A 12,357-nucleotide genomic window follows, 5' to 3' on the forward strand; every position below is an offset into this window, starting at 1 on the left:
CAGACAGGCCCCTCAGACTCTCCAGTCTATCCTGCCACCCAGACAAACTGGACCATTATAAACAGCCACTTACACCAAAACTCACACCACATTCCAGTCTCAAGAGAGCAGTCACTTACCCGCAGATCAGCCGGTACCCTGGATCTTACACTGCAGATGATGCCAGTAGCCAATCCTGTAGCACACAATCTCAAGGTTTATTAACTAGGAAAAAGAAATGAGTGTTATTTACAGGGTAAAGCCAGCAAATCTGCCAACAAATGAGTTCCCATCTAAATCCGAAGAGTGACCAAATGGTAGCGATTTGTCAGTTCAAATTATCTTTCAGGCAGACCCAGGGGTAAACCCTGGGGGTCTCAGTTGAGAGTCTCTGGCCCAGTCAGAGTTCAAACAACCAGGAGAGATGGGAAATTGTTTTATTTCCTTCATTCAGCTTCCAAGTCCAGAGGAGGGTGGAGCTTCCTGGCAGGCAGCATTTCCCAGGTGAGATAGGGCCATTAACCAATCCTTTGTATTGGGATAGTCCTTGATGCCCCATCTGATTTTGATAGGCCTTCTGGATGGGTGGTGGGGAGGGGAACCGATTCCTGTGCCTGAGTTCACAAATGCAGAGCAAACATTTTCAAAGTTATCAAGTAAAAGGTACATGTTTTCTTAAAGCCTGGAACCCAGAGATGAACGCAGGCAGCAACGTGCAAGTATGTCCTAGTCTAAACACTGAACACATCCTAACACCTGGTTTGAGCAAGATTAACATACGGGTGACCTGGTTTGGGCTCTGGCTGTTTTACTGCCAGTTCTTAGTTAATGCCTGCAGCCTGGGCAAGACCTGGCAGCGTCACACATAGGACACACTGAGGAGCACTGGCCCTTTCTCCAGTGCGTCAGAGCAGGAGGGTTGGAAGGGACTTTGCCTGTGTTGAATGGGAGGCAAGGGAGGGAATTAGGAGGGTGTGTGGGGAGACTTTGGACCCTCTGGGATGGATGTAATCAGGCGATACAAGGCCGAGAGAAGGACCAATGATCACCAGGAAGTGTGCAGGGAAGGGGAAGGGGCAGGAGCCTGACCCTCGCACGTGAGAGAGCGCCTAGGCCCAGGGCAGACGCCTTGCCCCAGGAAGGCCGAATTGTCAGCACCTACGAGAAATGCTGGGTCCCTTTGCCCAGCTCCGGTCTGACAACACCGCACCAAGCAGACACACACGGGGATAGCGTGTGGCCAAGGGAGCCCCTGGGTTCACGGGCAGGGGGAACGAATGCCCCTCCTCATTCCCATTACTGGGCAGCTGGCTGCCCTGGAATCTAGCTAGCAAATCCATCCTCACGCACACGCCTGCAGGGCTAGTCCCCCCATTTCCAGGTGGGAACTGGGGCTCAGGGAGACCAAGGGACGTACCAAAGTCACAAGGAGTTTGGGGCAGAGCAGGAACTTGACCCCAGGCCTCACAGGCTACTGCCCAAAGCCCTGGACCATCCTTCCCGTCATGTCCCTAGCTGCTTAAGGCAGTGAAATCAGATGCTTCTGTGCATGGACCCCCAGATGAGTTGCCCCCACTCTTTCCAATGCTGGAGAAGCCGCTGGCCCTTGCACTGGCTGCCCTCCATGCCCCTCCTCCCCCACTACAATCCTCTTTGCATATCTGCTCACCCTATTCCTAGGGCTTCTGCCTGCCGGGTGGGGAGACGTGTGCCTTCTGCTGCCCTTCCCTCTATGTAAGCACTTCCCCAGGCCCTATCGGCGTGGTACGAGCCCCACAGTGGAGGCAGGCCAGGGCTACCCTCATTGCGCAGGCAGGAACTGGGGCACAGTGAGTTTAAGTGACTTAGCTGAGGTGACACAGGGAGTCTTGGACAGAGCCAGGAATTGAACTCCTAAGTCCCAGGGTGGGAATACCAGCTGATCCCTTGTCCCAGTCCAGTGCCCTTTTATCATTACCTATAATTTGCACTGCAGTGGCATGTGGGCCCCATCATGGAGCAGGACTCCCTTGCGCCAGGCACTGTACCAGCATAGAACAAATAAAGATGGTGTCTGCCCCGAACAGCTGACAAGCTAGACTCTCCTTCTCCCTTTCACCAGCTCGGTGGCTCCCCATGTGCAGGAGGTGGCCCCCCAACCCCCTTGCACCAGCAGGCTGTGTTGAAGCAGGCTCTGCCAGTCCCCGGGGTTAATGGGTCACACCCCCTAAGCTAGGGATGGGGGAGGCTCCTGCTGGCTGGGACAGGGTGGGAGGGGGAATTCTGTACTGGCTGCCAGTGGATCAGAGCCTGACTGGGGTTGGGGGCTATAGGACCCCGGTGCTGCTCCCTAGTGTGCAGGCCAAGCACCCCACTTGGGCAGCTCCTCTCGGACCTTAACTCTAGCCCGGTCACAAAGTGCCCGGAGCCGTGTTTCTGGAGGGAGCCTTTTAGAACGGACAGAGCCCAGAACAAAGATGGCCGCTGGCCACTGGGGAATATTCAGCCACTGAGCTCCGTGCGGGGCGGAAGCGGGGCCCGGGTCCGTCCGGAATAGCCCTCCCCGGGCTGCCGGCACGTAGCTGAGTCTGGGCCCGATGAGCAAGGCGTGGCGGAGGGGGGGCGCCCCCGGCGGCAGGATGGAGGGGGCCGAGGCGGGTGAGGAGCGAGCGCGGTCCCTAGACCCCCCCGCCGCTGCCGACACCTGGGGCCCGCCCCCCCGTAACGTCTCGGGCCGCTGGGACCGGCCGGGGGGCGGGGGGGAGCGGGAGTGGCCGCTGGGGGGGGGGCTTGTGGGGGAAGCGGGAGGGGGCTCGGGGGGGAAGCGGGAGCGGCCGCTGGGGGGGGCTCGGGGGGGAAGCGGGAGCGGCCGGGGGGGAGCTCGTGGGGGAAGCGGGAGGGGGCACGGGGGCAGGGGGCCGGGGGCGGGGGGGCTCGTGGGGGAAGCGGGAGGGGGCCCGGGGGCCGGGGGGCTCGTGGGGGAAGCGGGAGCGGCCGGGGGGGAGCTCGTGGGGGAAGCGGGAGGGGGCACGGGGGCCGGGGGCGGGGGGGGCTCGGGGGGAAGCGGGAGGGGGCCGGGGGCGGGGGGGCTCGTGGGGGAAGCGGGAGGGGGCACGGGGGCAGGGGGCCGGGGGCGGGGGGGCTCGTGGGGGAAGCGGGAGGGGGCACGGGGGCCGGGGGCGGGGGGGCTCGTGGGGGCAGGGGGAGCTGGGGGGCAGGGCAGGGGTTCTATATGGCCCGTACTTGCTCCCCAGCCCAGCCTTGGGGGCCCAGCCCCTGCTAAGCAGAGCTGCGGTGGGAGCAGGACAGGGGGCATAGGAGCTTGGGGGGGCTGCTGGGTCTCATCCCTGCCCTGGGGAAGCAGGGCAGGTCCCTTCAGCCGTGTGCCCGCCCCTGGGATGCGCCAGGCCCGGCGCCCTGTGCCCCCGGGGGCGCCAGGTGACCGGAGCGTCTGCGCGTGTCCCAGGGGAGCAGGGCCAGGCCGGCGGGCACGGCTCCCACAAGAAGAAGCACAAGAAGCACAAGAAGAAGCACAGGAAGAGGCATCACCATGAGAACGTGGGGCCCAGCTTCTCCGCCGAGACCCGGGAGTCCGGCCCCCTGCTCCCCAAGCCCCAGCTCAAGCTGAAAATCAAGCTGGGCGGGCAGATCCTGGGCACCAAGAGGTAAGGGGGCCCAGCATCCGCTCTGGGGGACGGGCGTGGGAGGGTCGTGCGACAGTTTCAGGGCCAAGGCTTATACTTCAAAACAGGACTCGCCGTGCTGGTGAGGTGTGGCCAGGATCCATGCCTGGATCAGACCAGCCTGGTCTCTCCCTCCAGGAGCAGCAGGCCCCTCTGGCCCTGTGTTCCCGCCCTGCCTCCCACCTCCCCAGAACGCGCCAGTGGGCCCCCTGCCCTGGAGCTGTGCACTGGCCCGTGCTGGCATTGCGCTGGAAGACGCACACCCACAGATCCTAGTGCGGCTCTGCGTGGTGCGAGCTCGGCTGCACCCTAACGGGCAGGCTCTGGGCTGTCTCTTCAGCGTGCCGACCTTCACGGTGATCCCCGAGGTGCCGCGCTCGCCTTCCCCCCTCATGGTTGTGGACGACGAGGACGAGCCCATGGAGGGGGTCCCCATTGAGCAGTATCGGGCCTGGCTGGGTGAGTGCTAAAGGGGGATCCTCGCTGTGCAGCTCTGCAGCGTTCCCAAACAGCAGTCAAGGAAGCCCAGCCCTTGAATAAGGAGTGGGAGGGGCCCCTGGGGCGGCCGCTTGGCTGGAGTGAAGCCCCTGGGGCAGGGAGGTATCGGGGTTCCCACATTCACCCAGCCAAGCTCTAAGTGCTCTAGTTTCCCTCTCATAGGCAGTAACACAATAGCTGTAAACAGCTTTGGGGGACCCCAGCTTCTCCCCCGTGTTGGGTTGCCCCAACTGCCTGGCTCTGGAAGGCCGGAAGCTGCTCCCTTGACTCTGTTCCAGCTTGGCTGGTGAGGCTGTGGGTGCTGCCTGGGGAGCCAGAGCTGAGCTCTGCCGTACTCGGGTTTCCCCTGGTGGGAGCCAGAGACAGATCCAACGCCCAGGGGCCAGAGGAAGTGTGCAGCCAGGTCCTAGTCGGGGTCTGTTGGGATGTCCGCCCCTGGAGAGAACAGTCCCTTGGGAGCAGGCCAGCCGCTGGGAGTTACCACCTCTCCTGGGCCCCCTGTAACGCTGTCTCCCCATGCCGGGACTGTGCAGATGAAGACAGTAACCTGGACCCATCGCCCCTGCCGGACCTGGACTCGGAGAGCTGCTTCCCTGCCCGCGAGGACGAGGAGGAGGAGCGCTGGCTGGATGCGCTGGAGAAGGGCGAGCTGGACGACAACGGCGAGCTCAAGAAGGAGGTGGATGAGTCGCTGCTCACGGCCAGACAGGTGAGGGGGGCTGGGAGCCCTGCAGGGGTCAGTCCCTCCCTCCCTCCCTCCCATGTGGCCTAGGAAGGCTGCGGGCGGCTGGTGCCTGCTGCCCCATGCCAATGGCCCATGTGCGGCGGGTCTGGCTGCAGCGGCCTGTTTGGTGCAGAATGGAGCCGGGGTAGCACAGAATCCCCTGTGCCCAAAACTCTCCCATGCATGGGGCTTCAGAGCCCCTGTGTCCTGCTGGGCTCCCTGCCTTCACTGGACAAGGAGGCCCTGGCACACGCACGGTCCCCAGAGCCAGCCGATCCCCCCCAGCTGGGGCCGGATTGGAGCCCCTCCCCCAGCGGGGAAAGCCCCCTCAGCCCATGCATTGGGTCTGACCTCCCTTGCACTCTGTGCCCCCCGCAGAAAGCCCTCCTGCACAAGCAGCAGAGCCAGCCACTCCTGGAGCTGCCCATGGGCTACAAGGCGAAGGAGATGACGGAGGAGATGCTGGTGAAGCGGGAGGAGCGAGCCCGGAAGCGGCGCCTGCAGGCGGCCAAGAAGGCAGAGGAGAACAAGAACCAGACCATCGAACGCCTCACCAAGACCAACAAGGCCAAGGTGAAGACGCTGCGGGAGCGCAAGGCCAAGCAGGCCCCATGCCCCATGATCCGCTACTGCAACGCCGCAGACCGGATCACCGTGTCCTTCCCGCCCGGGGTCACGCTGCCACTGCCGCCCGGCACGCCGCCGCCCGTGCCTGCAGCCACCACCTGCGGGGTCAGCGGCTGCCCCAACCGCAAGCGGTACTCCTGCTCACGCACCGGCGTGCCCCTCTGCAGCTTCGCCTGCTACCAGAAGAACCTGCAGCTGCAGGAGGCGGTCGGCTAGGGCTCCTGGCACCGACCCTGCTGCCAGGCTCCACCTCTTCGAGGGCTTGGCTGAAGATCCCTGCGTCCTTCTGGGGAGGCTCGGGGGACGTTCACGCTCCATCAGCTCAGGATGCAGCTGCTGCCCTTGTGACGGCGAGCTGAGGACCCTGGCGTCCGAGACCCCTGCTGGGACTGGCTCATTCCCTGGGAGCTGAGTCAGGTCTGAGCCCAGAGTTGCTGCAGGGTTGGGCCTGTCTGCCCCAGGCTGGCACGGAGGCCCCAGAGCAGCTTACGTGACTCCATGCAGCCTGGCCTCCTCATGTCTCTCCCTCCCTGGTGACTGGGCTCGGCTGCGTGAGGTCTCCAGGGTGCACTGCTGAGCTCTGCTGTGCTTGCGGGAGGGAGGAGCTTCCAGCTGTCTGTGGATGGGCTGGCCGGGCCCCTCCACTCCTCTGCCCCAGTGCAGGGGACCAGCACTAAGCAGGACCTGGTGTGTGGCCCAGAATGGGACTCCCTCCACATGCTCCGAGCTCCCTCGGCTGGAGCCGGGTCCCAGGAGAGTCGCGCTCTTGGGTGCACATGACGTATCGTCCTAGAGCTGCAATTCCTCACTCTTCTGCTCATCCTGTGCCGGGGCCAGCGGCGCCTCCGCCCCCTGGCCGGGCCCAGCGGCCCTGTGCAGAGCACTCGGTGTGGGAATCCCAGGACTGGGAGCGCCTCCGCCCCCTGGCCGGGCCCAGCGGCCCTGTGCAGAGCACTTGGTGTGGGAATCCCAGGGCTGGCAGCACCTCCCCCTGCACCCAGCAGCCCTGTGCAGAGCACTCGGTGTGGGAATCCCAGGGCTGGCAGTGCCTCCCCCAGCTCCCCCGCACCCAGCGACCCTGTGCAGAGCACTCGGTGTGGGAAGTCCATTTAACTTCTGGGGTGTAGCTTTAGGGCTTAGGACTGGCAGCCCTGGTGCTAGTGGGGACCCTACAATAACACAGCTGTGTGCAGCATTCAGAACAAATGGTTTTACCCTCCAGCGTACCAGGCTTCCCTTCCTCATGTACGTCCGGCCTGCGGAGCTGTGGGGGGATCAGGGGCTTTGGGGCCTTCACCTCTAGGAATGGCCACTCAGCAGCAGATCACCTGGCCCCCTCACCCAGGTTCCTGTCTCCGGGGTGCCAGGCCAGCTCTTCGCAGGAAGATGCGAGAGGGTACCCCGCCCCCCCCCCCATTGGACCGTTATGGACCAACCTCTTCAAAGGAGAAGTGCCTTCCTGTCCTGCGGTTAGGGTCTCAAAGTGGTCAGGGATGGCTGGGGCTGAGCTGACCCCGGCCCCCACCCTGTTCCTGATGCAGGTCAACAGGGTGGACTCCTAACGTTCGTGAGCTAACCTTGAGCTCAGCCTCCTCTCCAATCTTTAGAACCTCCCACGCGCCTGCCCCCCGCCATCTGCCTGTCCTTCCTAACCCACCTCATCCCCTCGGGAGTAGCAGGGGAGGGGCCCGGTGCCTATAGACACAGCTGTTCCTTCTTGTCATCTTCCTGCAGAGCTCCTGCTTTCAGTGGCACCCTGGGGCAGGGAGTTCCCCAGGACGACGGTGGTGTGTGTGTTTCCTTGGAGTGGTTTGTCCTTGGATTGCATTGTCATTTCTTCTCAGACAGGGGCCTCTGGCCCCATCGGGAACCTCCTTGGCTTCTGCTCTGTCCTTTCCCCAAGCTGGCCTGACCAGAACTGGACACCAGACCCCAGGGCAGGGCGGCCCCTCAGTTTATCGAATGCCCTTAGCCCTGTTTGCCTGTTATTGCCCCCGCTTCTCTCTGCACCCTGACAGCTTGTTGGCTGCTGCACTCTGAGCTGAGCTGCCTGTGATGCCAGCGGGTCCTGCCCCTGAGAACTGAGCCCCCAGAAAGTGCATGAGGAGGTCAGATTAAACCCACCAATGGGCCTTGGCATCTGTCAGCCTTGAATCCCAGGTCCTGCTCCTTCCCCTGGCTGGCTCTCAAGTTCCTCATGGGCTTCTCTCTGTCCTACAGCTTCCTACCACAATCGGGTGGCCTGGCTGCCTGGCCCTTCCAGCAGTTTATGTTGGTTTCAAGAGGAAAGAGGAAGGACAGAAATTTTCCTAACTAAAGAGCTGCTTCCCCTGCAGGTTCTGGCGGCTGTAACCCAGGGGCTGGGCCCAAGCTGGCTGTGTGTGTGTTTGAGGGGGGTCCCTCGGTGGGCTCCAGGGACCTGGCTCCAAGCCCTGGCTGGATGATAGCGTGCCCATCTCGCCCCTTCAGGCTGCTTGGCCCATTGGAGACCCAGGCAGGTCAAGGCAGCAGGTACAAACATCATCAGATCCAACAGAGGCACCTCAGGTAAACCAAAGTCATCTAAGCTCAGAAACCAGAGCCAACGCAAACAGATTTTATGCTCGTTAAGACCACCACAGAGCAAAGGCTTTCCACTAGCTGTTCAGAGACAATCGCCGAGACCTGTCCTGGGAAATACCACCATGCACAGTGACAAGATCGCAGATGCAAAAGCCCCCGTCTCCCCACTCCTTTCCCTTGGACTCTCGCAGGTCGCCTCTGCTCCCACCCACCAGCCGGTCACGCCTGGGCCATGTTCTGCGGTTCAGCTGTCAGGGTCGAGGACGTCACAGCACAGCCACTTCCCTGACCATCCCCTCCCTAAGGTACGGCCAGCGCTCTCCCAGCTCCCCGGTAATGAGAGCCATGGCTCTGAATTCACCACAAAGACTTCACCAAATTCCTCCATGCCTCTGCTGAGACCATGGGTGGTGTGTGAACTCAGGGAGACTAGCCCTCCCCAGCCCTGGGCCACCTGAGCATCTCCAGCCCAGAGTGCTGGGTGGTGTGAGCACCGGCCCCATCTACCTGGGCCAGCCACAAGCCCCCAGCCCAGGCAGCAGAAGGGACCTGAGGGTGGAGTGTGGGTGGGGCCACGCGGCTGTTGGGGAAAGTCAGCCTTCCCTGGCCTGTGATACCTGCCCCCCATGGCTGAGGCTGTATTACAGCCCAAGAGAACCTGGTTTCAGCTTCCACCAGTGGTTCCCTGGCCTGGAGCTGAGCCCACCCAGGCAGTGGGCACATGCTGTGGTCGTGCATGAGGACGGGTAAATAAGAGCTGTCGCCTGCATATCACTGACCCTGGCTCCGTGTCTGGCCCATTCAACTGGCTGCAGGTGGACATTAATAGGAGTGGGAAGAGAACTGATCCCTGTGGGATTCCCCAGAGGAGGGGCCTAGCGATGGAGGTGCAGATTCCCATCAGGAAGGACTCAAACCATTCTAGTACCTTACCCTGAGTCCGACCCCCTCAGCTGTGTCCCACGAGTGATGGTGTCGAATGCTGCAGAGGGGCCCCGGGGATGGGATGGGAGCTGGTCACAGCACTAGGCAGGCAAGACACAGCCCTGTTATTTTCCCATCATCACGCACGACCACAACACCGGCCCCAGACGGAGATGAGATGGGCTCAGGGCTGAGGAACTGCTGGCGGAAGCTGAAACCCACAAGACGGAGGTGCCGCTGGCAGGCAGAGGGAAGCACTTGGAAGAGTTTGCAGCCATGGCACAGTCCCCGGTAGTGGAAAGTTCATGCCCACAATTGGTTGGTTCAGTCTATAGTTTAGGGGGCTCCCAGATTCCTCTTTGGATCTGAACTCTCACATAAGAGCACTCACAACGCCTTCTCCTCCCTCTGGCTGGCTAGGAGACGCTGTCCCAGCCTGGCGGCCAGTGACTGGGCCCGGTTAGACAAGCCCGTGTCACTTCCCAGCTGGACTACAGCAGCGCAACCTCCCTGGGTGTGAAGCCACCCCTTGAGGAAACTCCTGCTCCAGAACCCTACAAGACATCTCCCCCGCACTGCGAGCCTAGCAGGTCCATCCTTGGCTCTGCGCTGGCTTCCCATAGACTGTGGATCAAAGTTGTCAATCCTTGTCTTACAGGCACTCAGTGATCTGGGTGCAGTCTGGTAAGAGCTCCCATGCGTCCCTGGGAGGAGATCTCTGCTCCACTGGCACAATGGGCCTCTTTACAGTAAGGGTAAAACTCATCTGTTCAGGAGCCAGCGTTTTCCTGGGGCCAGTCCTGACTATGCCATGAACGTCCCCAGACAGGAGCAGGGAATATGCCTGTATCAACTTGTGAAGTGTTCTGGGCCTGGGCTGAAATACTGGCACTGTGGCTGCACTTCAGACCTGCCCAACCTGTTGTGGTGCAGTCTAGACTCGATGGCTGCCCTGCCTGGGAACCGCAGGTAACACCTTAAAGGGACCGGCAGGAAGAGCCCTCATGGAGAATGCATGGAGGGGGGGCATCCACTCTCTATAATTCCAACCAGTGCCCCCCCCCCATGGAACATACAAGGGCCCAGAAGGGAGAGGGCACCCCAGCATGGGAGCACATGGCACAGAGCTGGTGGTCCTGTTTAAGAGGGGTTCTGCTGGCAGGCTGTGGCCACTGCACGTGAGAGGGCAGAAGGGACTCTGCCTAGCGGGACTCGCTCATGAACCAGCAGGGTGAGCTCTGAAAAAGGGGCGGATGTCTCAGGCCTTCTGTTGATTTCAATACTCCAGGGCTTTCTGGGTAAAGAAATCCCTTTGCTGAGGCTGTGCGCCTTGCTTTCCTGCCCTTTGGCCCCACTGGGGTCAAACTAAGTGCCCCCTGTGACGTTAGGAGTGTGATATATCTCACTGAAGGATGACAGGGCCAGAAAGTGTTAATTAACTCACAGACTGACCTGACCCAGGGCCAAACTTTAAAGACTGGTTAGGAAGATCTGTAAATTAAGAGCTTGGAAATGCAAGTCTGCATTGTTAGAGATAGAAGGAGAGGTGTTTGCTCAGGTCTTGTGATGTAAGCAAACAAGTCTTGTCTATTGCTGTAGCTTTAATTCAAGGATAAAAAAAGGAATATTAACATTTAGGAATGTACTTGAGGGAAATAGTAGTATTGTCTCTCTGTGTCTTTGAAGGTTGTGGTAACCTGTATCTGAACTGTTTAATGGAAAAATTACCCTGTGCTAATTACCAGGATTTTTGGGAGAAGGAGAGTTAAGCCTATTGTTTTCTCAGGCCAAAAGGCTGCTGGAAATGTATGAAGACCCTGGGACAGGATCCTTCTTCATCTCAGATCTGCTTTGGGTTTCAAGAGGAGGAAACCTTAAGCCACAAGGATTGAGATCCCCAGTCACTGACTGGAGTCACCCTGAATATGGACATTGAACTATAACCTATGGACTATTTCTAAAAGGATTTTTGGGAACTACAAGCTCATCTCTGCTACATATCTGAACCTCAAGAATTGAATTCACGTTTGTCTGTATATTGATCTTTTAACCAACAATCTCACTCTCTTCTTTTTTTAATAAATTTTAGCTTAGTTAATAATTGGCTATAGCATGTATTTTGGGTAAGATCTAAGTTACAATTGGACCTGGGTATGTGGCTGATCCTTTGGGATTGGAAGAACCTTTTCTTTTATATGATGAAGTAAGATTTTCAGGAATCATCATCCTATCTGACAGGTGTGTCTGGATGGAGGCCTGAGGCTGGGCACTTTAAGGGAACTGTGATGTTTCAACTCCTGAGTAACCAGTGAGGTGCTGCAGAAGCTGTTCTGTGCTGGTTGGTAAATCTAAGTATTGGAATATCCACCAGCTTCTTTGGTTCGTCTGCCCCGTTTTGTTTGTGAGTCACCCTGAGTGACCTCAGCTGGCTCCCACGGGCAGCACCGTCACACCCTGAGCTGGAAGGAACTCGGGGAGAGCCTCTGGAAGTCAAGGGCTGCTGGGCCCCACATCCCAGGGAAGGGGGTCAGAGAAGAGGTCTAAGCTTGGGTGCCTGCACTAAGGCCCCAGAAGTGGAAATAGGGACTAGCCTGTAGCCAGACCCTGCTGGCTCGGAAGTGGTTGGATGTCTGGGAGTGACTCCACTCACAGCAGCCTGGCGCCTGCACAGAGGCAGGGGCGGCTCCAGGCCCCAGCACGCCAAGCACATGCTTGGGGCAGCAAGCTGCCGGGAGGGCAGCAGGCAGGTTGCCTTCGGTGGCATGCCTGCGGAGTGTCTACTGGTCCTATGGCTTCGGCGGACCTCCTGCAGGCGTGTTGCTAAATTCATGGGACCGGGGACCTCCTGCAGGCAAGCCGCCGAAGGCAGCCTGCCTGCTGTGCTTGGGGTGGCAAAATACCTAGAGTCGCCGCTGCGCAGAGGGCACTGGCCAAGTGCTAACACCAAGGGACAGCCCCACCCTCTGCCCTGGACACGGGGGCCTGGCCATCCTCTGTTCTGCCCTGTGCATGGAGCAGCCTGGGCAATCGGAAACATGCCCTGAGTCCTTGTGCACCACCACTTCCTTGCCCCACCCACAGCACCCAGATCCCACCCCCGCCCTGCCCACAGCACCCAGACCCCCACCCTGCCCTGTGCTGTCCAGACTGCCACCCCGCCCTGCGCACAGCACTCAGACCCCCACTCCGCCCTGCCCTTCCCACAGCACCCAGACCCCCACTCCACACCACCCTGCCCAAAGCACCCAGCTCCCCACCCCATCCTGCCCTGTGCTGTCCAGAACCCCACTCCGCCCTGCGCACAGCACCCAGACCCCCAACCCATCCAGCCTCGTGCACAGCACCCAGACCCCCACCCTGCCCTGTGCTGTCCAGACCGCC

At 60.5% G+C, this 12,357-nt stretch overlaps 1 protein-coding gene across 3 annotated transcripts; it reads left to right on the forward strand.

Annotated features, from left to right (window-relative positions):
• Positions 1–2,425: 2,425 nt before the first annotated feature.
• On the forward strand, positions 2,426–11,077 carry INO80B (INO80 complex subunit B). 3 transcript variants are annotated; one of them, XM_050944932.1, is made up of 7 exons: positions 2,426–2,616; positions 3,425–3,623; positions 3,982–4,100; positions 4,673–4,848; positions 5,242–5,907; positions 7,711–9,945; positions 10,763–11,077. In XM_050944932.1, exons 1-5 carry the CDS (start codon positions 2,556–2,558, stop codon positions 5,704–5,706), a joined length of 1,020 nt encoding a protein of 339 aa, XP_050800889.1. In that variant the 5' UTR covers positions 2,426–2,555; the 3' UTR covers positions 5,707–5,907; positions 7,711–9,945; positions 10,763–11,077. The 3 variants fall into 3 exon arrangements, with proteins under 3 accessions (XP_050800889.1, XP_050800890.1, XP_050800888.1); XM_050944933.1 differs by having other exon boundaries at positions 7,711–8,357; positions 9,397–11,077; XM_050944931.1 differs by having other exon boundaries at positions 7,711–11,077.
• Positions 11,078–12,357: the final 1,280 nt, after the last annotated feature.

Source organism: Gopherus flavomarginatus, chromosome 3 (assembly GCF_025201925.1).
Source record: "Gopherus flavomarginatus isolate rGopFla2 chromosome 3, rGopFla2.mat.asm, whole genome shotgun sequence".
Lineage (NCBI taxonomy): Eukaryota > Metazoa > Chordata > Testudines > Testudinidae > Gopherus > Gopherus flavomarginatus.

What these genes read in the sequence shown, in the direction of transcription:
- INO80B (XM_050944931.1), top strand. Translation starts at nt 2,556, where the DNA reads ATGAGCAAGGCGTGGCGGAGGGGGGGCGCCCCCGGCGGCAGGATGGAG. An exon ending in CAGATCCTGGGCACCAAGAG is followed by an intron (nt 3,624 to 3,981) that starts GTAAGGGGGCCC and finishes CTGTCTCTTCAG; the next exon opens with CGTGCCGACCTTCACGGTGA. An exon ending in CGCTGCTCACGGCCAGACAG is followed by an intron (nt 4,849 to 5,241) that starts GTGAGGGGGGCT and finishes TGCCCCCCGCAG; the next exon opens with AAAGCCCTCCTGCACAAGCA.